Raw genomic sequence first — 27,473 nt, 5'->3', positions numbered from 1 at the left:
AGACAGTGTCAACAACCCAACATTTTCAATTATGCAAACATGAATATGTATTTATGACACCTTTTAAAGGAGAAGGTCTCAGGAAAATGACAATTCTGTGATCATTTACTCACCCTCACAGTGTTCAAATCTTGTGTATTTTTTATTTGTTCCATGGAACACAAATGGAGATGCTCTTTTCCATACATGGAAAGTGGAAGGTCATTTATGTGTGCGCCTATATTCCAAGCTTTCTGAAGCCATGCTTTTTGTGAGGAACAGGCCAAAATTTAAATTGTTATTCACTGATAATCTTGTGTGATTGCACTTGTGTTCAATTAAAAATGGTGCCAAATGTGATATAATTGACAGTAAACGACATTGGTTCTTAGAGTCATGTGACCAAATGTGAAGTGTTGAATGTTTTGAATTGAACGCCAACAGAAATAGGATTTGAGAGCTGTGGCATATGGGAAGATTATCAGTGAATAATTACCTAAATTTACCACATGGCCTCAGAAGACTTGCAATATAGCACACAAGTCATATGGACTACTTTTAAAGATGCTTTGTTGTGCTTTGTGGAGCTTGGCAGTGTAAATCACCACCCACTTTTACTGTATGAAAAAGAGAAGCTCGGACATCTCCTTTTGTGTTTCACGGAGGAGATAAAATAATACTTGGGATTAGTTGGAATGACATACGGGTGAGCAAATTATTTTTGAATGAACTGTTCCTTTAAAGGTGAAGTGTGTAATGTCTGTGTTACTATGTCAGGCTGGTCCTAATGCTAAAAAAAAAATGGTAAAATGGCTTACTTAAAGTTGACTCTGCATATTAAGATGGGATACAACAAAGTATTTTAACACTGAAAAAGATGCCAACTATTTTTGCATGATTTAGGCCACAAAAGAAAGAGAAAACAGATAAGAGAGAAGTCTCAGCCAGTCTATTCATCTTGATTCGTCTAATGTGTTAGGCTACTCTAAAGTCTGAGCTTCAGGAATATTACTTATTCACATTCATAACTATTCTATCAAAATTCATGCGTAATCGATGCCTACTGAGGTATGAAATGAAGTGTCGCAGATCTTCCCACATGGGAAAGTTCAGCTCAGAATTCCATGCTCGTTCTTTGTCCACCAAAACGAAAATAAGTGAAGGCGGGGCAAGAGAAATAGCAAGATGGAGCGAAAAGTCCTGCGGTGGAAGAGTGGTGAATTCATGACATTTCACTGTCATCTGAGACCTGCTGGCTGAGGAGGTCAGTGTGATATTTCTGAAGTAGATCCTGATGTCGCTCTGACATTTCGGCACGTGACGTGCATGCGTAGACATGAATGGGCATGAAGGAACAGTGCAGTGTTTATTTATTTGCATTTATTCAAGCAAGTTTGTGGTTTATTCCGACCTGATCTCATGAGAAGTAGTACAAGGTGCAATCGTAAGAAATCATTGATTGGCTCATACAAAAATGTACGACTTTTATTAGTTGGAGTGGAAAAAACACGACCCAAGTTATTCAGCGCACGAAAGCACTTTATAAACACTACAAAGAAGATCATAATAAGCATACAGTTTAATGTGGAACAGTTTCTGCATCAGGTGTGTTGACAGAGTGCTTGTGGCTTAATGATGGTGAATTAGCCCCCTTGTTGAACTTTCCCCAGCTGGACTTTTTTAGCACCCCCAGAGCTGTTGGTCGGGTGGGGGAATTGCCACAGTTTTCAAACACTGTTTCAAGTGTCGGCTTTTACCGTCTATAAACTATCAAAGTTTTGAAGCCCAATTAATGATGCTTGACTTACAGAACACTGTGATGTGTGTGGTTGTGTATATAGACCTCCCAAGTATAGCAAAGATTTTATTATAGAATTCCCTGACTTTGTCATATCTTATTTCTATCTCAGATAATATTTTAATTGTGGGAGATTTTAACATTCATGTTTGTTGTCCTGAAAAACCTTTGGTATCACAGTTTTTAGATTTAATAGATTCTCTTAATTACACTCAGTTTGTCACAGGCCCTACTCATGAGCAGGGTCACACGTTGGATCTGGTTTTATCTTTAGGTCCTCAAATTTGTAATGTTAAAATATGTAATTACTGTTTGTCTGATCATATGCCTGTGATTTTTATTGCCACTTTGAACTGTGGATTATCTAGCACTTAGCCTTCTGCTTATTGGTCTTGACTGATCACTTCATCTACGGCTTTTACAGATGCTTTTTTAGCCTCCTCCTTTGCGTTATTTATTTAGTCTCCCTCTTTTAGGGCAGGTCCTGATGAGCTGGTTACTGTGTTTAACTCAAATTCAAATATTTGGATGTTGGATGTTGGATGTTATTGCTCCATATAAAAATGTCAAGAACAAAGTTAGAGGTCAACCGTGGTTAGAGAATGCTACTCGTGCTGTTCAGACAGGAGTGTATAAAGGCTCAACGGAGGTGGAAAAAAGATGAATTGCATGTTTCACATCAACTTATGAGGGAGAGTTTGTTGAAATATCAAAAGGTTGTGAAGGATGCAATAGCAAATTTTATTTCTAATACAGGTGCATCTCAATAAATTAGAATGTCGTGGAAACAGCTGGCTGTTCACAGAGTGCTGTATCCAAGCATGTTAACAGAAAGTTGAGTGGAAGGAAAAAATGTGGAAGAAAAAGATGCACAACCAACCAAGAGAACCGCAGCCTTATGATTGTCAAGCAAAATCGATTCAAGAATTTGGGTACACTTCACAAGGAATGGACTGAGGCTGGGGTCAAGGCATCAAGAGCCACCACACATAGACATGTCAAGGAATTTGGCTACAGTTGTCGTATTCCTCTTGTTAAGCCACTCCTGAACCACAGACAACGTCAGAGGCGTCTTACCTGGGCTAAGGAGAAGAAGAACTGGACTGTTGCCCAGTGTTCCAAAGTCCTCTTTTCAGATGAGAGCAAGTTTTGTATTTCATTTGGAAACCAAGGTCCTAGAGTCTGGAGGAAGGGTGGAGAAGCTCATAGCCCAAGTTGCTTGAAGTCCAGTGTTAAGTTTCCACAGTCTGTGATGATTTGGGATGCAATGTCATCTGCTGGTGTTGGTCCATTGTGTTTTTTGAAAACCAGAGTCACTGCACCCGTTTACCAAGAAATTTTGGAGCACTTCATGCTACCTTCTGCTGACCAGCTTTTTAAAGATGCTGATTTCATTTTCCAGCAGGATTTGGCACCTGCCCACACTGCCAAAAGCACCAAAAGTTGGTTAAATGACCATGGTGTTGGTGTGCTTGACTGGCCAGCAAACTCACCAGACCTGAACCCCATAGAGAATCTATGGGTTATGTCAAGAGGAAAATGAGAAACAAGAGACCAAAAAATGCAGATGAGCTGAAGGCCACTGTCAAAGAAACCTGGGCTTCCATACCACCTCAGCAGTGCCACAAACTGATCACCTCCATGCCACGCTGAATTGAGGCAGTAATTAAAGCAATAGGAGCCCCTACCAAGTATTGAGTACATATACAGTAAATGAACATACTTTCCAGAAGGCCAACAATTCACTAAAAATGTTTTTTTTATTGGTCTTATGATGTATTCTAATTTTTTGAGATAGTGAATTGGTGGGTTTTTGTTAAATGTGAGCCAAAATCATCACAATTAAAAGAACCAAAGACTTAAACTACTTCAGTCTGTGTGCATTGAATTTATTTAATACACGAGTTTCACAATTTGAGTTGAATTACTGAAATAAATGAATTTTTCCATGACATTCTAATTTATTGAGATGCACCTGTATCATTTCTTTAAACTCTATCTCTCCCAGAGTGTTGTTCAACGCCATTAATAGATTACTGAACCCAGAGAGACTTGATTTAAACCCCTCTGTGGATATTTGGATACATTTGTTGTTGATAAAATAAAGGAAATTAGTTTTCCTCCTCCAGTTTATGACCCTGATCCAGTGATAGTGACTGTTAGTGATGAGTTTTGGATCAGTTTCACCTTGTGTCTCTCTCAGAAGTAAAATATATTATTTCTCATCTGAAGCCTTCTACTTGCCCCTGTGATGTTGTTCCTGTGTGCCTTCAAGGAGATGGTATGTATCATTAGCCCTAGCATCATGTCTATCATCAATAGTAGTCTTGTTGATGGTGTGATTCCACTTTGCTTTAAGCAAGCAATTGTTCAGCCTCTTTTGAAGAAGCCAAGTTTTAATCCTTTGGATCTGAAGAATTATTGGACGATCTCTAAGCTGTCAAGTCTTTCCAAGATTTTGGAGAAAGTAGTTTTATCTCAGCTTAAGTCTTTTTTAACTCAGTACAATGTCTTGGAAAGTTTCAATCTGGATTTAGGGCTGGTCACAGTACTGAGTCAGCTCTGTTAAGGGTAGCAAATGATTTGTTACAAATTGGTGACTCAGGTAATCATGCTGCTTTAATTTTGTTGGACCTCAGTGTTGATCATCAAATTCTTATTAGTCATCTAAGGTATGCTGTGGGGTTACAAGGTACAGTTTTAAGATGGTTTATATCTTACCTTGAAGGTAGATCCTTTTCGGTAAGGTTTGGAGATTTTTCTTCTTCCTTAGCACCCATTGCCTATGGTGTTCCTCAGGGATCTATCTTAGGTCCGATTTTCTTTTCTTTGTATATGCTACCCCTTGGCATGATTTTTAAGAAATATGGTATATCTTACCACTTCTACACAGATGACACTCAAATCTATCTCCCCCTGCAGCCTGGAGTGAATAGTTCCTTTAATTTGTTGTTGTTATGTTTAGAAGTGGTTAAAGGTTGGCTGGGTCAAAATCTTCTCCAGTTAAATTATAAAAAAAATGGAGATCATTTTCTGATGTAGGTGGTGCAGATATTACCAATGGCTCAGGGCCATGGGCTGCTAATCTGCAAAGCCAAGTGAAAAATCTGGGTGTTGTTTTTGATTCAGCACTAAAATTTGACAAACAGATTAAGGCTGTTGTGAAAGGTTGTTTTTATCAACTAAGAGCCATTGCCAAAATGAAATAAATTTTATCATTCAGCGATCTGTAGAAAGTTATACATGCTTTTATTTCTTCCCGCCTCGACTACTGCAATGCCCTTTACTTGGGGACTAGTCATTCATCTATGTCAAATTTGCAGCTAGTCCAAAATGCAGCTGCTAGGCTGCTCACAAATACTAAGAGGAGGGACCATATTTCACCAGTATTGGCTTCACTACATTGGTTACCGGTACAGTATAGAACCCAATACAAGGTCCTGTTATTTGTTTTTAAAGTTATTCATGGTACGGCCCCTGGTTACATCACTGAGCTTCTACGTTTGCGTTATTCATGTAGATCATTAAGATCCGCCAATCAATTACTACTGACTGTTCCCAGATCACAATTAAAGCTAAAAGGGGATCGGGCTTTTTCAGTTGCTGGTCTGAGGTTGTGGAAGGGTCTAACTCTTGAGATTAGATCCTCCACTTCTATTTCTATTTTTAAATCGCGTTTAAAATTGTTTTGTTTTCATTGGCTTTAAAATACTTGATGGCAAGGGCGTAGATTTGGGGGGGGGGGGGGGGGGTTGCAGCGTGAAGCATTTACATGTTTCCATTGGGGGGGTTGTACTTGCTTGTTTTGATTATTGGGGGGGGGGGGTTACCTCCCCCATCCACCCTGGAATCTACGCCCTTGCTTAATGGACTCTGTGTGTTGTCTTTTTTATGCTAGTTTTTATTTCCTACTGTTTTGGTTATTGAGTGATGTGTTTATAATTGTTTTTATATTTTATTTTCAATGTACAGCACTTTGGTGCTACAGTGTAGTTCGAAAGTGCTTTATAAATAAATGAGACTTGAGATTTGGTGCACAAGAGTTGTTTCTCTCCAGTGCATCACTTTAATGCTATTTTCTATGTTTTATAATTTAAACATGTTATGAATTCAAAATCAGCCACAAAATTGTTTGTTCTTACCACAAGCAAGTCTCTGTTAAACTCTAATGAGCAAACAAGCGCGCATCTGCGCCAATCAAACCTATCGCAATGGAGAAAGGGAGCGCAGTCATTTTGATTAAACTGTCCAACATCATACCACGATTTCAGTTTCAATGTAATCAGTTGTGCAGCTTTCATGGATATCAGACTGAAGTCTCAGCAGTCAAGGTGTGCGTTTTCTACTGCTCATGTAAGCTGAGATTGCCCTCTGTTGGGCTGATTTTTTTGTCTCACTCTATGCCCTATGGACCATTTTACACTTTAACAATGAGCCTTTTTTGTTAAGTTTTACAAGTAAAGGAACTGTTTCGCATATGTCCTGAAGGTAAAAATAATAATATATTCAAACGTAACTTTTCATGATTTAGGCTTTGTTGAAAGTTTTGTTAGAGTATAGAATCATGAATTCAGTAATGTAAATATAACCAAATCCTTATGCCCTTTATCATATCAGTTTAAAAAAAAAAAAACATATTTTAATAAAATACAGGAAATAAAATAAAAATTGTATCTGATTAATCGAATAATCGTAGAAATAATCGAAGATTAATCGATTATCAAAATAATCGTTAGTTGCAGCCCTACTTTGGGGTTACATAAATTTAGTGTGCCACTTTTCTAATTTGTCAGGCCCTCAACAGAATATAGTAAGAAAAAATAAAATCCCTGGATTACTGCATATTAAAATAAACAATTCAGTGACTTTCAATCACTTGTTAATTTTTTTTTTTTTTTAAGAAAGGCAAGCCACATTCTAAAAATCCTGTTGTCCATGCTGCCATTTCAGAACATAGAATCAATTACAGAATTGTTTACTATATTATTTATTGAATCAATTGATTCATGCTCCAAAAAACTTAGTGTAAGCCTCTCAACGTAAACAGTATCACACCTAACTCAAAGGAACACTAATCTCACCCATGGTAACTTGAAATAAACCCAATGTCATAACACTACATAAACGGAACTTAAAACATAACTATAACCCCCAATAACCTTTAAATGTTAATTAATAACACCCCAAAACAGTCCCCAAAACCTGTACAGACATACCTAATTAATTATGCAATGACAACAGCTGATAGCAAGTCCTCAAGCATAAACAACAACAGACGTTAAAGTATATTCCTGGTAAGGACGATAATTTGATGTAGATTTAGCATCTGATATTCATTTAAATATGTAAACGTGCCATTTTGCCCTTTGCACCAAGAAAAGTGGAAAAAAATTCAGATGTCTGATTGGTCCATAACCACTGATCTACAAACACCATGGAACCTGAATAAAAAAAGCCAGAAATGAATGAAAGTGGATGAGGGCACACTGGCTGTAAATGCCATTCTATGTTGTTTGTAGACACGTATTGAACCATAAGGAGATGTTCCATTATACACAAGTCCAGATGTTTATATAAGTGGTTATAACTTGCATGTTGTGACTTATATGACAGTCATAGAATGAGCATATACTGTTTGCACAATGTTATCAAGCTTATCGAGTAAAATAACAGTGTTTTAAAACCTATGTGGGTTTTGTGTTATTCTTCTTTCAAGAGGGATATTTGACTTAATTCACAGTAAGACAAGATTGATATCAAAGATCAGTCATAAAGGCAGCAGAATTAGACAAAGTAGGATAATGAACAAATATTGCTTTGTATCCTATTATTGCGGATGAAGAAATAACTTTAACCCTTACCTCTTCAAGTCACAATGTCAAATGCAATATGCTGCTTTAAAAAGGTATAAAACACAGGGCATATTGTGCTTGTGTAACGTTGTTAAAAACAAACAATAAAATGACTGTCAAACGATTTAATAGACACGTAAAAAAGAGGGACCCATACACAAGAATACACAGTTGAACCAGTACAGTTTTCCAGTAGTATCTGAAATCAAAGACAGCTGCCTCATCAATAGTATGTATGAACTCTGAATATAATGCAGTCTCTCTATGTGACAGCGCGGAAGCAGATTTGAATCTCTTTAGTTAGATTACTTCAGCATTCTGTGTATGTCAACCGTGTATGTTGATAAATAACAATCTTGGAAGCTGGTCTGGTATAAAATTGTATTTTCAGTTTAACCTCTAACCTAACCCTAACCATAAAGTGTAACCACTTACCCAGACCTTTAAACCTAACCATGATATTAATAGGTAAATATCTTTTGTGTACCATGGAAAAAAGTAAACATCAGGGTTTGGAAAAGAGACAGGTAAAGTGTGTTCCAAGTTATTGACATAAATCAGTCATTTGTGTTGCTTAAATAAATATGAAATGAGTAATACAATGTGTTCACTGACATTTCCTATCTTAAAATAAAGTGTTGGATAGGAGGCTAGCTAAAATTTCACACCTGTATTATATGAATTTGAACAGGCCTGTCGCAAATATTAAATATTCACCTGATTGCGATTTGATCTAACCATGATTATTGTGCATTATCAAATCACCTTTTACTATCCAAATATGGAATTTTAAGCTAATATAAAAATGCCACGAACAACACATTTTTGAGAGTCATTTGAAATTCTGTTAGTTGATTGGTTGGTCTCTACGGTCAGGGGCGGACTGGCCATAGGGAGAAGCGGGACTTTTCCCGGTGGGCTGGGAAATGGTGCAGAGCAGGCGGCGATAAGCTGAAACGGGCTACCGCGTTATGCCGAACAGCCTGCGACTGGCTGAAGAGGGCCGCAAAATGGCGCCACGATATGTTGAAGGGGGCCGCGATATGCAGTAACGGACAGCGACAACCCACCCCCTCCCTAACTCAACAACTTTTGGGCGGTTTCTATGTAAAATCCAGGGCTGATTTTTCTTCCCACAACGCCCATGTCTACGGTAATAAAAGTCATCTTACGATTTCGCCATCTCATATTAATTATTTTGAGTTTTAATGAGACTGTGTTGGTTTATTCTAGTTCTCTGTATAAGAATCAGACCTTGGGTTCAATGATGTGCTCATCCAATGTTGTATCATGGCTATGAGCCAGAAGAACAGGGGACTGTGAGCCAACAGGTTGCCAGATGACCTTGCATGGCCTTAAGTCGTTCAGTTTCTAATAGACTTGCTTGGAAACTAATTTCCAGGCACTTGAAGGAGCGTGGCCCCTCTAGCACTCTAAATGACTACACTGTGAGAACAGAGTTTATGGGGAAATACTGACCTGCAGGAGAAGGATGAACTGAGGAAAACGCTGAATAGGCTTCACCATTAGACCATAGAGTGTTATGCGGTCAATGCTGGATGCCTGCTTTTTCTGCAAACATAAAGAGAAGCACCCAAATATTGATGAAAAGCAAGGACGTTGAGAAAGGCTGAGAGAAAGAAAAGGGTAAACACAGTCATTTCCGCATAGAGAGCAGATGAAACTTGGCACTCAAGGGAGTCAGAGAGGTGGGTGGAGGTTAGCATTATACTATTGATTCTTCGGTTCCTGCCAGCAGACTTTGGCAGTCATTAGACAGCGCACTGTCAGAGAGTAGGTGTGCTTGAGAGCCCTCCAGTCGGTTTCAAAACAAGGATTTGTGCCGTTCAAAAGCTTTCACAGGAGTTAAAGATACCATTCTTTGTATAGAGTACCTGTAGAAACTGAACAGATTTCATCTAAAGCAAATATTATTGTCATGCATTTTTTTTATTTTATTTTTTTTATTTTTTGTGTGTCATGTACCTTAAAAGCACAGATAACCTCAGTTTCACATTTACATTTGAAACAAAATAAAAGTAACACTTAAAACTAGTGTACATTCAGTGTTCAAATATGAATGGCTTGCCTGAAATAATCTAACCCATTTGAGCCACTAAAATTAATGTCCAAAAGAGGGAGAGAGTAAAAGATTCTCAAGTTATTATTCCATAAAGAGAGGTAGACAGAGGTTCTTTAAGGTAAAACCTGTCAAAAGTGTTTGAAAAGTTATTGGAAACAAAGATCAGCCCTTACCTTGAGGAACTCCAGAAATGCTGGTTTAGACATGCAGGCTTTCTTTATCAGGGCCATGGCATTGGTGAAGTTATTGACGTACTCACTATATACGTCCAGCACCATGGACTTGGAGAACTATGAGGAGAGAGGATTGATTGGAGAAAATATATTTCATAAGGTTATGTTCATTATGTTTATGGTATTCACAATGGACAGTTTGTTTTATCAGTGGCGCTCGATGTGTACACAGCATACACACACCTTTTTTAAATGCAACACAAGCATTTAAATATAAATTCTCAGTAATGCAATTTCTACCACATAGTCTAGACTGCTCGAAACTGCTGGTCTAGGTTCAGTTTATCCTACCCAAATCAAAACCTTATCTATAAGTGAGATATAAGTGAGCTGACTATAGATCAGAGACTGCAGGCAACATCACCCTATATTGTTTTCCTAAATTCTGCTTTTTTTTTAAAATACATTGGTAAATATATTAAAAAAGTTTATCCAAGTAGGTAATTTTATTTAAGAAAATATATATAATAATAATAATAATATATATATATATATATATATATATATATATATATATATATATATATATATATATATGTATGTATCCATATTTAAAGTGCACTTAGCAATTGTTTTATGTTGCGCTGACACCTTCAGCATCACACAAGAGCAAAAGTTCTGTGTTACCAATACCATTAAATAAATGCACTATTTACAGTCAGACATGATTATTTCAGTGAAAGCATCCAATTATGGAGCATTGAGTTAAATACAGTAATTTTCTGCTAATCACATGATCTCAACATGCCGGCAATCGTGAATCTGCACACAACATCATATAGGTGCTTTCCAAACCACACACTTCTGCACTATTCTACGTCATTTCGTAATGTAAGTAGCGCGAGTTAACACTGAAACTGCAACAAAAAGAAGTGTACTACGAGTACCCGGATGATGCACTTCTTCAACTGTCAAAACAGAGTGTGAAATGTTAAAGAGGTCATGTCATGAAGCATCAAATTTTCTTTGATATTTTGACATATGTATAAGAGGTCATTCTACTAAGAAAACATACTGTAAATTTTAGAACTCAAAACTTAATCCCCAATGCAATAAAAGCATTTATTGAAACCAAGCTGCAAAAATGGCCTGTTCACTACTTCTGCAACTTACCTACGTCACTAGGTGTCCCATTAAGTCATGACCGCATCTACAGCGAAAAAACATCAACTAATTTACGTCATCGTACCCTTGGCCCCACCCACTTGCAAACAAACTTAAGTTCATACTTGGAGAGAGAGAGCAGGACAAGCAAGCCTAGTGTGGCCTAACTATTCCTAAACACCAAAGGGGACCTATCTGGACTATTTTGAATTATTTTTGTATATAAAGATGCACTAGACAGACATCTTTGACCGTTGTCATGTATCTTTCACCACTTTAAAAAGACGCGGTGTCAAGTTACAACTCTGAAGAGAAGCCATTATCTTTCATTTAGCTGCTCTGCCTCTTGCTATTTTGAGCACAAACTGCTCTTTCGCCCATCTGTGCTATTTTTAATTGTTGGTGTATGTAAACATGCACTAGATGGACGTCTTGGATGGTTTTGATGCATTCCCGGCTTCAGTGCATGAAGATACTATATGTGTGTGCATCTTCATTGTGCTTTGGTCTATGATTCTGTGGTTTTTCGGCTCATATCAGCATGGATTTCATGTTTTTTTCAGCTCATATCATTGTGGATTGCTTGTGAACCAGTCATAATATGATTCAAGCTTTGCAAAGGAACTGTTATTGAAGTATGGGGCAATTAAAAACACTATTGGACCCAATCGCAAAACCGTGAGTAAACAGATTCGTTCATGAATATTTCAAATGCCATAACTGTTTGATAGTTTATGGCGCTTTTGGAGTTAAAGTAAGTGAACAATTTAATATATTCTGATGCAATGTGTTGGATGTGCGTTATGTGTAAACCAAGAAATTTAGTTTTATACTGCTGTGGAGCTGGTTAATTCTCTTCCAACTGGGTTACAAATATGGCTGTGGGGCTGCACAATGTTAGCCAGTCATAACAGTGGGCGTTTACATTGAAGTTTTAAGGAGGTGCTCAGGCCAACACAGAGCGTTTCAGACAGAGGGCCAGAGACAGGGTGGAAAATTATCATATATTACTAAATTATGACTGTTTTGGTGCAAAACTTTACTAACATTATCAGTGGACCTCAGGGAAGATAATAAAATTATAAAGAGTATGACATGACCCCTTTAAACACTTTCGGCTTGCCATATGTAGAGGAAGTGGCGGAGTTACCAGGCTGCAATGCTTGTCTGACAAACCAATTGGAAATAACAGAGAACGTAGCAACTAGTGAAACTTCAATGAAGATAGCACCTTACAAATGTTAGTTGAATGATTTACCATCACTCCACGCTGTGCGAATATGTACGTTGTTTGAGATACAAGTGTTGAACTAAGGTTGACTAACACGCTAAAGCTAACGGCAACACATTGCAGGTATTTGAAACGTCACGTCCGTCAGCTCTTAAACGGCGAATGCTTCCATGTAGTACAACGATTTAAGTGTTCAATTTGGCACAATACTACCCTTTGAAAATTCATACACTACATGGCTGAGTGAATAGTGTTTATTGCAGGTGCATTGTGTATAGTGCATTATTTGGGACAGCTCATATGTAGAATAAAGAAGCTTTTTTCTCTAAGACTGATATGACTAGAATCTTAATCTCATGTGACTGTACATCATTTTAAACATATTTTTCAAAAACACTTTTCACGTCTTTGTTTAAAATTTTAGCAATTGGCAAAAAAAATCACTGAGTGCACATTTAAATCAATATGCAATCATCCTCTTAAAGTACTTGAAACTTGCCTGTGTTGAGACAACTTTGATTAAATGGCATTCTCCAGTGGATTTTATCCTGAAAGATATTTTCTATAGAGACAGATTTGTTGCCATCTTGGTGGTCAGGGCAAAATATAGATGATTACAGGGCAAAGGGATAAAAGTAAACAGTAATTTTAGCTGGGTGTTTATGCAGCAAAGCGCCACTGTTTCCAATTTCGGGGACCAAAACATCCTCGACACTCCATTACTGCTGTGTATTTTTGTTTAGGCAAAATGGGAGCCATCCATTCAGTGCTTTGATTGAAGCTGAACAGAGCTGCTGACAGCTCTGTGCAACAGCTCGAAGGAGTTGGGGAGGACATTAACGAGCCACAAATAGACATTAACCCCTGTCAAACTTGCTCTCTAAGGCCGACAAGTACGGCAGGAAATGATACAGACAGGCAAACAATTTTATTATCAACAAACATACAGATGTGCATCAAAAAAGTCAAACCAGAGGACCAATCATCCCATCTAAAATTTTGCTCTGGTCATTCTGAATTAACGGTGTATAGAAAATCAAAAGTCTCCATAGAGTTTGTAGAGCAAATAAGTCAAATACAAACTTGAACTTGAATTTTATTAATAAAAGAGTCACAGTGACAAATGGGATGGAAACACGGCTTTATTCGCACATTGTTTTTGCAATAATATAGTTTTTTTTGGAAGGAAACATAGTTATAGTGTCCAATGTAGTCAAATTCCCAAACAAATTACTCTAATGAGCTGGTTCTTTTAAATCTACAGTGCAAAACATACAGCACATCAGTATAGTCCAATTCCCGAATGAACGACTCTGGTTAGCAGGTTCTTTTTAATCTACAGCACAAAACATTCAGCATGTCAGTGTAGTCCGATTCCTGAATGAATGACTCTTATGAGCCGGTTCTTTGAATCTACAGCTCGAAACAAAGTGCATCCAGTGTAGCCTGATTCTCAAATGAATGACTCTTATGAGCTGGTTGTTTTGAATCTACAGCTTGAAACATAAAGCATGTCAATATAGTTCAATTCTCAAATGAATGACTCTTATGAGCTGGTTGTTTTGAATCTACAGCTCGAAACTTACAGCTCATCCAGTGTAGTCTGATACCCAAACAAATTACTGTAATTAGCTGGTTCTTTTTTATCTACAGCTCAAAATATACAATGTAATGTAGCCTGATTTATGAAAAAAAAAAAAAAACATTTACTGTAATGAGCCAGTTCTTTTGAATCTAAAGCTCGAAACATACAGCATGTCAGTTTAGTTTGATTCCCGAATGAATGACTCTAATGAGCCAGTTCTTTTATATATATACAGCTCGAAGCATACAGTGCATCCAGTGTAGTCCGATTCCTGAACAAATTACTCTAATGAGCCGGTTCTTTTATATCTACAGCTCGAAACATAGAGCTCATCAGTTTAGTTTGATTCCCGAATGAATGACTCTAATGAGCCGGTTCTTTTATATATACAGCTCGAAGCATACAGCACATCCAGTGTAGTCCAATTCCTGAACAAATTACTCTAATGAGCCGGTTCTTTTATATCTACAGCTCGAAACATAGAGCTCATTCCCGAATGAATGACTCTAATGAGCTGGTTCTTTTGAATCTAAAGCTCGAAACATACAGCACAGCCAATGTACTGTAGTTTGATTCCAGAATTAATGACTCTAATGAGCCGGTTCTTTTGAATCTACAGCTCGAAACATACATTGTGTCCAGTGTTGTCCGATTTGATTCCCCACCTGTTGGCATCACCACCAAATTCACCAGAATTCCACTAGATCCGCTCTCACCTGGTCAGAGTCCTCTCTCAAACAGGCAATTCCCCTTCCAGTTTTGGGAATCGTCAGTGATACAGAGATACTCCCCCAGTGGATGGAGTGTGTATTGTGGAAGTGTGGTTTCTATCTGAGCAGTTGATCTATTCTTAACACTCTTATGAGCCCATTGCTTTTGAATCTACAGCATGAAACATACATTGTGTCCAGTGTAGTCCAATTCCCCAAAGAATGACTCTTATGAACTGGTTCTTTATAGCGAATAAAAAACATACACTGTGGTGAGTTTTCTCAGCTATTCTCAGGATTTGCCTTATCTCTTACCCAAACAGAGGTACACCTACAAAAAAAAAAAAAAAACTTTCTGGTTCCTAGATTCCTAGTTGTACCAGGGCATATATCCAGATGTGCAGTATAGACAAGTATTTTGTTTTTTACATTTTCAAGAGTCGATTCAGGTGCCTGGTTTGCAGTGGTGGAGCTTCCCAATGCACAGTACTGCAACTTAAGTCATAAGTGTTCTCTCTGTAGTACCACATTTAACAAACACATAATGAGAATGGCCTATGGATGCTTTCTGTGAGGAGAGTCACTACAGAAAGCTTATTCATGAGTCCATTAGTGGCTCAATGATGCTAACACACGTTCCCTGCCCTCGCTATGGTCAGAGATAGCCATCTGCACTTGTAGTATTTGGCTATGCTTTTTAAGTAAACCAGATCGGAACACTGTTAGTACCCAAAACATCTTGCCAGCTCTATTAACATTAGCCTCAGAGCACCATAATAACACATAATGCTCTAGTTAGATCTGCATGGTTATTTTGTAGCGTGGTTTGTTTCAGAGTTTAGATTAGGGATCATTACTTTCCCTACATGGAGGCTCAAATTCAGACCCGACACACAATATGATTTTTTTAATAAACCAAGTGAAAACATGAGCTCAAGACAACATGATGGAGCGTCACTACATACACTTGTCAGGTGAAACAGAGTTTAAGCACACAGAAAAGGCTAAATAGCATAGAATCGTATTTTCTTTAATCTGCACACAGTAATGAAAACGTAAAATATAACTGGTTAGTATACAGTAAAATAAAAAAGAGAGCTTGTATTGTTATTGTTCTCAAACCGGAAACAAAGATGTTTTGTGCACTTAAAGGGATAATTGACCCAAAAATGAAATTAATGAACACATATGACTTTCTTTGGACATGTTAGGCAGAAGTTTAGCCTCAGTCACCATTTACTTTCATTATATGGAAAACTGAAGCAATGAAGATGCATGAAAGTGAATGGTAACTGCGGACCCACTGTGAACGAGCTTCTCAAGACCATTATCAACGTGCAACAAAAATCACTGAAAAATGACTTAAATTTCGGGTTGTTTCTCAACAAAACCTATTGACTTCAGGAGACTTGGAATATGACATAGGAGCCCTATCCCAAGTAGGAATATGGACTACTTTTATGATATTTTTGGGTCATTTTTTATTTTATTTTAAAAGTATTCAATAAAATTTCTCCTTTTAGAAAGTCATACAGGTTTTGAGCAAAATGAGGGTGACTAAATGATAACAGAATTGGTAACACTTTCAAATAGGGTTCAATTTGTTATATTAGTTAACATGAACTAACAATGAACAATAATTTTTCAGCAATTATTAATCTTGTTTAATGTTAGTTTTAACATATACAAATACATTTTTCAAAGTTGTATTAGTTAACATTAGTAAATACACTATGAACTAACATGAACTAAAAATAAACAATTGCAATTTTATTACCTAATATTAACTAAGATTAAAATAAAATAAAAAAATACAAATTGTATTGTTCATTGTTAGTTCATGATATCTAATACATAACGCATGGAACCTTATTGTAAAGTGTTACCACAGAATTTAAATTTTTGGGTCAACTATTCCTTTAACCATTTAATGCATATCTTCCTAAAATAATAATAATAATAATAATAATAAATAAATAAAAATTATAATGGTTTAAGTACCAAAAGTATATAGGTTCATTTGAGACCCTAGGTATGTAATAGTGTTGTGTTGTGTTTTTTTTTTTTTTTGTTGTTGTTTTTTTGCACTTTATAATTTGTATGATTATTTAATATCTATATATGTTTACAATTACAGGATATCGATGTCTTTGTTTAATAAAAGATCAATTATTTCTATATTCAAACATTATCTTCAATACAATATGTCTTGAAAATTTTACACAATCTCTGCATTTTGTGGATCCATTTGTGATAGATATACGTTCCAGGTCTCTAAAGACCTGAATATGTACAGTAAGAGTGTTTGGTGAAATTCCCATGGATTTAAGGGTTAAATAATGATTCCAAAATTATGCTTTATGACTCCTCAGGTTTCTCTTGTCTGAAATGAAATTTTAGAACCGGAGCTAGTACTTTTGAGTATTTTCTTACTCACTGAAGCTACAAAGAGGTCCCCGATCTTTTCGCTTGCGTCCCATTCAGCCACCCGAGATGTCAGGGCAATCTGGAACATGGAGTGGCACTGCATGATTTCCCGCAGACGGAAGAAAATAGGTCGTATTTTCCTGATGCTGAGGATCCGAGGCTCCGCCTCCATCAAAGGTCGCTGGTATTCCTAAAGGATCATGTGAAATGGAGATGAAAATTCTTATATATGCTTCCACCTTAAAAGTGAAAATGTTTTTGCATTGACACATGGGAAATAAATTCATTTACAGCTCTTACTTGCTTCACCTTGACAAGGGAGTGAGATTACTAATGCGTTGAATTAATTTTAACAGGGAGGTGAAATAAATGGTGTCTCAGTGCATTACCCATTTCATTCATTTAAATACAATATTTGAAATGTCCAATTTTACATATATGAATACATCTTTGAAATTATGCATGTCTTTGACACATGGAGATGTATGCATACTTATCAACGTTCACCTCCCTTTATAGGGCTCTTTCAAGGTTTCTTGTCTTATTCGGTGAACCTTGTTTTAAAGTTTATTAACCACCATCTGCTTCAAGCTATAGGACATAAGACAAATTCCTCTGAATTAAAAAGTATAATACAGGTTTCCAAATATTCTGATATAAAGATTCTGATTTATGCATTTGTAAAACTCCCACAGCAATATGAATTCTCATGAATTGTCTCTCTAAAATCTAAATGTATTAGTCCCAGAAAACCCCCTCAACACCTAAACATATTAAATGTAATTTCTTCACTTGTTAATGTTAAATACTCCCTCTGAAACCAGCTCCGTCTGGCATATAACAAGTCTCAAATTTAAGTTATGCTTAGCTAAATGTTTGTTTAGCCTTGAATTTCTTAAATTGCTAAACAAGCTGGATATCAGCCATAAATAAACTACAAGAGCTAATCTTTAAAAGCTAGTTAGATTGTGGACACAATAGATTTTTCATGCCTGCTTTTTCCCTACCCTATAGTATCCACTGCTAATGGATTATCGACAAAGAGAAAATAAGACAGGATGAGGTAATGGGACTATTTCTTTTTCTAAAGGTACACCTGGCCACAACAGCACTACTAAACCAACACGATCACACGAGAAGTCGGCATGCTGTTTCAGAAAGTTCTGGTACCCTAGGATCGGCAACAGTATGCTGACTCACTGACATGCCCTATCTCCCATCGGACATATTTGCAACGGCTCCACAACAGCTACTTTCCCTCGTGGCACAACTGATAGTGCATTGAGTCAGTTGCACTGACTAGAGTTCAATCCCAATTCAATCGAGGAGGCAATCATGTTTGTATAAACAATCACGAGCATTATAAGAGGTTACATTTTTATCCATAACATTGCATTTTGTGTCTACTAATGTTTAGGGTTAGGTTTGGGTTTTGGCTTTGGTTGGGGGGTAGATTAAATAAAATAAGCATTTCTCTTCACAGTTTTACACTCTGTAGAGCTGAAAACAATTATTTTTACAACAGGCTTCTGGCGATCTGTCCTGGATATAAATGGGTGTCACACTTGTTTGTATGCTCTAAAACACTTACTGCTTTAGCCTCTGGGGGCAGTGTTTTAAAATTCGGTCAACGTATACCGATTTCGGCTAAAGAAAAATCTGCACACACATGCCGATTTACAGAGCTTTGATTTGACTAGATAAGAGCAAAATATATTCTGAATTACTAGATTTCATAGAGCGTAAAGCTGTGAATCTGTGATTCAATTTCAGACGGTGCCTTTCCCTTCAAAGGAGTGTGATAACAAATGCTTTTCTCTTCAACACTTGCTGAGATCAGAATTATGAGTAACAAAACTCCAGACTATGAAACCCAACAAACCTGCATGCTTCCGTTTAAAGGGATGTGAATGTGAATGCAAAGTCAGTATTAAAGACAATTTAAAGTGATGTCTTTTGTTTTGTGGCTTTGAAAAAGCTGGGCTTTCAGATTTGAAGTATGTCGACATTATCTGTAAGCCTTTCACATGCTCTTACTTTTCAATCATGACATCTATTTAACCATTTCAAGTCAAAAATAGAGACATTTTGACTGATATTTTAATGTAGAAGTTCAAGAAACTCTTAAGGTGGCAATTAGATTTGTCTTCTAACTACTCTTTTGAATCTATCTGAGAGGGCACGGGATGCTTTTGAAGTATCGAAGGACTGAGTTCTAGTCTGATCTCAAAACACAGTAAAAAAAAAAAAAAAAAAACACACATTTGAGACTTACCAAACGTTTTAACTTTGTTTTGTTAAAAAAATTACATTTAGCCTACCTCATCCTTTCACAAGCCATTTTACCAATTTTGCCTGCACAGTTATTCTTGGCCCAGAGATCCTCTGTCTTACCTGTAGGATCCGTTTCAGAGAGTCCAGGTAACTTCTCTCACTCTGCACAATTGAGCCCAGAATATGGCGTCGCACAATCTGTGGAAGAGATTAAAGACCTTATCATCCACAGAGACCTAGTTAGTGGGACACAAGTGAGTTTTTCTAGTTGTTACAATGATATGGGTAGTTGACGGTAGTTGACGCATAACATCAAGATTTTAGGTTAAAGTTTATATTTTAGATGCTGTTACTGGTCACCATTTTAAAGGAATAGTTCAAAAAGAACTTTTTCTTATCATTAAAGGCCTGTTCACAACAATTCCGTGACGATTTTGCGAGACGAACCTCTGACGGAAGGTCTATTCACAAAGAGTCCGTAAAAACATGAAATGAAAAACTATTTCACCCCTGTACAGTAGGTGGCGCTGTTGCAGTTCTACGCATGTATACCAGTCTCCTCCCCACATCTTCAGCTGTTAGAGATTAATGTATTGAACGCTGTTAAAGCATTTATTTACCTAATTCGGCATAACTGTTTAATTATGTTCTTTCCATGGTGTTGATGCATTTTGAGGAGTAGATCATCTTTTTGTAATGCGAGTGAGATGAGTAAAGAGCACTGTTGCATAAATACACCGATCAGCCACAACATTAAAACCACCTGCCTAATATTGTGTAGGTCCCCCTCGTGCCGCCAAAACAGCTGATCAGCGCCACCAACACACTGGATTGAGCAGCTTCAGCAATTGACAAAAATCTCTTATCTCATTGGTCAGTCAGTTTTCATTGCAGTCCAAAGGGGAAAAAAAATCGGAACACTCTCTGTAAAAAAAAAAAACTTTCGGATTGTCGGAAGATGATTTGTCAGGCTTGGTATGAATAGCGGCATCGAAATCCATTGTTACCACACAAAAGCTCACTCGAAACGAACATTCATACCAAAAAATCAGGTTTGGTGTGAACAGGCCTTTACTCACCCTCATGTCATCCCAGATGTGTATGCTTTTGTTTCTTCTGCTGAACACAAACAAAGGTTTTTAGAAGAATACAGTGGTGTGAAAAAGTGTTTGCCCCCTTCCTGATTTCTTATTTTTTTGCATGTTTGTCACACTTAAATGTTTCAGATCATCAAACAAGTTTAAATATTAGTCAAAGATAACCCAAGTAAACACAAAATGCAGTTTTTAAATGAAGGTTGTTATTATTAAGGGAAAACAAAATCCAAACCTACATGGCCCTGTGTGAAAAAGTTTTTGCCCCACCTGTTAAAACATAACTTAACTGTGGTTTATCACACCTGAGTTCAATTTCTCTAGCCACACCCAGGCCTGATTCTGCCACATCTGTTTTCAATCAAGAAATCACTTAAATAGGACCTGCCTGACAAAGTTAAGTAGACCAAAAGATCTTCAAAAGCTAGACATCATGCCGAGATCCAAAGAAATTCAGGAACAAATGGGAAAGAAAGTAATTGAGATCTATCAGTCTGGAAAAGGTTATAAAGCCATTTCTAAAGCTTTGGGACTCCAGAGAACCACAGTGAGAGCCATTATCCACAAATGGCGAAAACATGGAACAGTGGTGAACCTTCCCAGGAGTGGCCAGCCGACCAAAATTACCCCAAGAGTGCAGCGACGACTCATCCAAGAGGTCACAAAAGACCCCACAACAACATCCAAAGAACTGCAGGCCTCACTTGCCTTAGTTAAGGTCAGTATTCAAGACTCCACCATAAGAAAGAGACTGGGCAAAAATGGCCTGCATGGCAGAGTTCCAAGACGAAAACCACTGCTGAGCAAAAAGAACATTAAGGCTCGTCTCATTTTTGCCAGAAAACATCTTGATGATCCCCAAGACTTTTGGGAAAATACTCTGTGGACTTACGAGACAAAAGTTGAACTTTCTGGAAGGTGTGTGTCCCATTACATCTGGCGTAAAAGTAACACCACATTTCAGAAAAAGAACATCATACCAACAGTAAAATATGGTGGTGGTAGTGTGATGGTCTGGGGCTGTTTTGCTGCTTCAGGACCTGGAAGACTTGCTGTGATAAATAGAACCATGAATTCTGCTGTCTACCAAAAAATCCTGAAGAAGAATGTCCGGCCATCTGTTTGTGACCTCAAGCTGAAGCGAACTTGGGTTCTGCAGCAGGACAATGATCCAAAACACACCAACATGTCCACCTCTGAATGGCTGAAGAAAAACAAAATGAAGACTTTGGAGTGGCCTAGTCAAAGTCCTGACCTGAATCCTATTGAGATGCTGTGGCATGACCTTAAAAAGCCAGTTCATGCTCGAAAACCCTCCAATGTGGCTGAATTACAACAATTCTGCAAAGATGAGTGGGCCAAAATTCCTCCACAGCGCTGTAAAAGACTCATTGCAAGTTATCGCAAACGCTTGATTGCAGTTGTTGCTGCTAAGGGTGGCCCAACCAGTTATTAGGTTTAGGGGGCAAACACTTTTTCACACAGGGCCATGTAGATTTGGATTTTGTTTTCCCTTAATAATAACAACCTTCATTTAAAAACTGCATTTTGTGTTTACTTGTGTTATCTTTGACTAATATTTAAACTTGTTTGATGATCTGAAACATTTAAGTGTGACAAACATGCAAAAAAATAAGAAATCAGGAAGGGGGCAAACACTTTTTCACACCACTGTATCTCAGCTATGTAGGTCCATTCAATGCAAGATAAAAGTGTCCAAAACTTTTAAGCCCAAAAAAGCAGCATAAAAGTAATCCATATGACTCCAGTGGTTAAATCTACACCTTCAGAAGCAGTATGATGGGTGTGGGTGAGAAACAGTTCAATATTTAAGTTATTTTACTATAAATTCTCCTCCCTGCCAATTAGGTGGCGATGTGCATGAAGAATGTGAATCGCCAAAAACAAAAGAAGAACTCCTTTTAGGAGAGAAGAGCGCTTAGGAGCGCTGTTTGAAAATGGAGATTTATAGTAAAAAACTTACTTACAAATTGACTGTTTCTCACCCAAACCTATCATATCGCTTCTGAAGACATGGATTAAACCACTGGAGTTGTATTAATTTCTATTATGCTGCCTTTATGTGCTTTTTGGAGCTTCAATGTTTTAGACCCTGTTGACTTGCATTGTATGAACCTTTAGAGCTGAGATATTCTTTTAAAAATCTTCGTTTGTGTTCAGCAGAAGAAATAATGTCATATGCATCTGGGATGGCATGAGGGCGAGTAAATGATCCCTTTAAATTTAAGTGAAATTGAAATTTAAGTTAAACTGAAAAGAGTTTTTCACAATTTTTAATGACTGTTTTGCCTTTACTAGTTCATTTGAAATGGTCCTTTTTTTATTGTACCATGTAGTATCTCAATGAAAATGAGGTCATACATATGGATGCCCAAATGTCACAGTCAATAATCATTTGAGAAACCGAGAAATCAACTAAGAAAAAGATAATTCAACTGAAAAATAGATCAAATCAATTGGGAAATCAATAAATAAATCTTTCAATCAATTATCAACATCTAAATAAAAGAAAAAGAAGCTAAAAGTGAAACAATTATTCACTTTTTACTTGCATATTACAATTAACTTATTTGTATTTAAAATTCATTTTTATCATCGTTTCTATGTTATCAATTACTTAATTAAATTAATTGTTTTCTATGTGTTTATCTCAGGTTTTATTAATTGCTTAATATCCGATTATCAAATTGCAGGTTCTCTTTTTTTTTTTTTTTTTTTTTTTTTTATCCACATGTTGAAAATTTTATGCTTGGTTGATTTATTGTATTCTTACCTGATTTATCAATTTCTTAGCTGATTTATTGATTTCTCAAATAATTAATGAGTATACATAAAAGCTTCATGCATAATAATTATTAAACACAAAAACAAAATGCTGTTTACAATAGTTTTTGATTGAGATAATATTCATGAAATTTCCATAATTCTTTATAATCTATGATGGAACTCGATTACCCAAATTATGTGTTCCCCTTAAATGTGTATATTTTGTGCACAATCAGTTTAAATAATTTTTTTACCATTATTTTCATACCAATAAATACATATACACACACCTGTTGGCTGCTAAGTCCATCTGGCATTGGTCCCAGTTGGGCAGGTGGGTGGTTTGCCTCTGATACCATCACATCCAAAAACCCTGTATCATCCTCAATGTCTTCTGTCAGGATGCACAAAAACACAAGTTCAAATTTCTTATTTATCCCTGAAAAGCAAGAAGCATATACTGTGTATAAACCGTACTTATTATCTTATTACAACTCTGAGGAGTTGCTCGAAAAGGAACAGTACAAAGAACTCTTTTGCTGTTTGGAACAGGCTGTTCTAAGCCACATCCAAACAATGTTTCACTCCACACAGCTACAAATGAAAACCTCCCAATATACTATTTTGCGCCTTTTCAGAGGCCCAAAGCCACACAATCTTATCAAAATAAGAAGATAACCTTCAAATCAAAATGTTTAGCATTAAATGCTACCCAAACAAAGTCATCAACAGTTGAAATTGAGAATTTTTGGACATTTAGAGAGTTTTTTTAACAGGCAGCATGCCAGTCTCTGTTTCCAAATGGTAACCTTGCCCTATCATGCACAAGGACAATATGGGGACCAATCCCAGCCAATCTTCAGATCTTCTCTCCACCTTTTATATCAAAGCAGTCCATTCTCTTCTTAAAAGCAGAATTTACGAAAGCTCCGAGAGCCATCTGAATCCATCAGCTGTTTTTCCATCTTGTCTCCATGGCAGATCATCTGCCATCTCTTAAGAGGTCTGGCATAATTCAATGAACCGCCCTGTTCTTCTGAGAAAAAGCATTTGAAATATATAATTGCCTCCTAGATTGGTCTTTTTCTGTCAAAGGAAAAAGGGGTGAGGAAGGGTGCTTGAAAGAAGACAAATTCTCAAATGAAATCATTCTAAGATTACCTGAGTGGTCCTTTTTATGTAGAAATGAGACTCCTCTCATGACGGCGATTTTGGTTTTCTCCAGGCCATCTTTTGTTCCACTACGTGCTGCCCGCATCAGCTGATGGACCTGTGCATGAACCAGAGGGAACAAGAAGATCATGGGCAATCCATCTGGAGCCCCTGCAAAGCCAGCGCCATGGTACACCCGTATGGACAAAGGTCAGCCATCTCCAGCCCTCAAGCATAAACAGCCATTCCCGGATCTGCCTGACATTTGTGAGACACCAGTTCAGTGTTGAGGGCTGCAGCTGGGTGTGTGTTCAACAGGGTCTGTTTCAGTGGCCACAAGCCACAAGATCCAAATCATATGAGAGAACATCAAGGCAGTGATATTTTTATATATTTTTTAAAAGCAGGGGGATGGCCCATCTCTGCAAAAGCAGGTCAGTAATAGAGTGCATGTGAAAATGCCTTGCTTGAACCACATGAGAGCTGTTTACTTTAAATATGAAAGTGTCCCCATAACTCACCCTCATACATATCAAATTAAAGATTAAAGAAGCTGAAGCAATATGGAAGTGATCTGAGTGGTAAATGGTTCATTCAAAACAGAGAGAGAGAAACAGAAAGAAAAACAGATACAAAGAGTGACTTTCAGAAAAGAATGAGAGGATAGACATTGAGAGGTAGAGAGAGAGAGAGAGAGAGAGAGAGAGAGAGAGAGAGAGAGAGAGGGAGAAAGCAGGATAGAGAGAGAGATCATCAGGGGCTGTTCACATAGGATGCATTCCTGTGTTAAAAAAAATAGCAAGACGGAACAGAATGGAATAGAAAGCAGGAGTCTCTAGATTCATTCTGTTTTAAACTGACACACCGTCTTAAAGTTGAAGTGTGTAATTTCTGCGTCACTAGCATCACAAAAAAGGAACTGCAAAAATAATCAAGCTTTTCAAGCAGATTCCAGAAAACTTCCCCCGTCTGCCATTGGTTTAAAAAAAAAAAAAAGCCCTGCCTCAAACTCACGCCATTGGTTACAGAATCCCAGGGCGTACACTTTTCAGGAAAGTCAACTGACTTACACTGATGAGCCAAAACATTATGACCACCTGCCTAATATGCTGTTGGTCCTCCACGTGCCACCAAAAAAACACACAAAAAAATTAGCAACGATCTGCTGAGGCATGGATTCTACAAGACCCCTGAAGGTGTCCTGTGATATCTGGTACCAAGACATTAGCAGCAGATCCTTCAAGTCCTGTAAGTTGTGAGGTGGAGCCGCCATGGATCGGACTTGTTTGTCCAACACATCCCACAGATGTTTAATCAAATTGAACTCTTCATCATGTTCCTCAAAACATTCCCGAACAATGTGTGCAGTGTGGCATTGCCATCAGGGAATACCATTGCCATGAATGGGTGTACCTGGTCTGCAACGATGTTTAGGTAGGTGGCACATGTCAAATTGACGTCCACATGAATGGCCGGACCCAGGGTTTCCCAGCAGAACATTACCCAGAGCATCACACTCCCTTCACAGGCTTGTCGTCTTCCCACAGTTCATCCTGGTGCCATCACTTCCCCAGTTAAATGGTGCACACATACACAGCCGTCCACGTGATGTAAAAGAAAACGAACTCATCGGACCAGGCGACATTCTTCCACTGCTCGCGTGCCCATTGTAGGTGCTTTTGGCAGTGGAAAGGAGTCATCATGGGCACTTTGACCGGTCTGCGGCTACGCAGCCCCATATGTGTTGTGACGCATTCCTCCCGTACCATTATTACAATTTTCTGTGACTTATGCCACAGCAGACCTTCTGTTGGTTCAAACCAGATGGGATAGTCTTCGATGCCCTTGCACATCGATGAGTCTTGGGCACCCAACACCCTGTCGCCGGTTTGTGGTTTGTCCCTCCTCAGACCACTGTCGGTAGGTACTCAACACTGCTGACTGGGCGCACCCCACAAGCCTTGCTGTTTCAGAGATACTCTGACCCAGTTATCTGGCATAACAATTTGGCCCTTGTCAAAGTCGCTCAGGTCTTTACTCCTGCCCATTTCTCCTGCATTCAACACATTGACTACGAGAAATTATTGTTCGCTTACCATCTAATCTATCCAGACCTTGACATGTGGCCTTAGGAGATGATCAACGTTATTCACTTCACCCATAATAATGTTTTGCCTCAACGGTGTATGTAACGTATTCCCTGTGTTTTTGCTTAGACTTTTATTTTGAAATTCTTGTTTAGTTCCCCGTTCCTGTTTCCTGTTAATTTTGTAGTCCTTTGTAGTTTCTTTTCATGATTGGTTTTCCCCTGATTGTTTTCCCCAGGTGTTCCTCGTTTCCTGGTTTGCCCATTTGTATTTAAGCCCTTGTTTCCCCTGGTTTCTTTGTCAGTCTTTACATGTTTTGTCATGTTCTGTGCCTGGTTTCCCATGTTTTTGTTTCGTTTTATTCTTAGTTACTTTGTTCATCCTTTGTTCTCATTAAAGCTGCATTTAGATCCTCATTCTGCCTCGTCACAGAAAGACTGACCAAGGAATGGATCTAGTGGCTGTCAGAATTTTACTCCTTCAACAAGGGGACCATCCAGTTGAGGATCAACTGTTTTTAGAGCTGGCAAATGAAGTGCACTATCCAGACTGCTCTCTGGTGGTTTTCTTCTGGGCCGGTCTGAATAGTGCACTGAGGGAACTGATGCCTCTGGCTGATACTCACTGGATGCTCGGCGAATATGTAGAGAAGGCTCTGTAACTTTGAATTTCCCATTATACAGTGGATTATGGCGGGAACCCCGGGCCAAACCTTCGTCTTCAGCTCCCTTCTCGAAGCCTTCCACGGCCCCTGTCTCCAAGTTGTATGATCTGCCACTAATGTCAGTGTGTAGGTCCATGAAGACCCTACCTCAAAATTGTCTGCGGACACGGCCAACGAGCCAACGCCCACGCCAGTCACGGCCAACGAGCCAACGCCCACGCCAGCCACAGCCAACGAGCCTACGCCCACGCCTGCCACAGCCAACGAGCCTACGCCCACGCCTGCCACGGCCAACGAGCTAGAAGCCTCGTCCGTCCCATAGCCAGCGTTGCCAGCCTCATCCATCCCAGAGCCAGCGTTGCCAGCCTCGTCTGTCCCAGAGCCAGCGTTGTCAACTTCGGCCATCCAGAGGA

General features: G+C 38.1%; 1 protein-coding gene across 1 annotated transcript in view; it reads right to left on the bottom strand.

The window, feature by feature from the left end:
* The window catches only part of LOC127426169 (rho guanine nucleotide exchange factor 10-like protein), a 211,383-nt gene that overhangs the window by 152,348 nt on the left and 31,562 nt on the right, over positions 1 to 27,473 (bottom strand). The window contains exons 8-13 of the mRNA XM_051672771.1: positions 24,319 to 24,427; positions 23,448 to 23,551; positions 19,397 to 19,474; positions 17,013 to 17,192; positions 9,886 to 10,002; positions 9,109 to 9,201 (exon numbers count right to left, since the gene is read on the bottom strand). Of these exons, the coding sequence (XP_051528731.1) occupies positions 9,109 to 9,201; positions 9,886 to 10,002; positions 17,013 to 17,192; positions 19,397 to 19,474; positions 23,448 to 23,551; positions 24,319 to 24,427 (681 nt within the window). The remainder of the gene's footprint in view (positions 1 to 9,108; positions 9,202 to 9,885; positions 10,003 to 17,012; positions 17,193 to 19,396; positions 19,475 to 23,447; positions 23,552 to 24,318; positions 24,428 to 27,473) is intronic.

This window comes from Myxocyprinus asiaticus, chromosome 35 (assembly GCF_019703515.2).
Source record: "Myxocyprinus asiaticus isolate MX2 ecotype Aquarium Trade chromosome 35, UBuf_Myxa_2, whole genome shotgun sequence".
NCBI classification, from domain to species: Eukaryota; Metazoa; Chordata; class Actinopteri; order Cypriniformes; family Catostomidae; genus Myxocyprinus; species Myxocyprinus asiaticus.
This window is presented reverse-complemented; position numbering and strand designations above follow the sequence as displayed.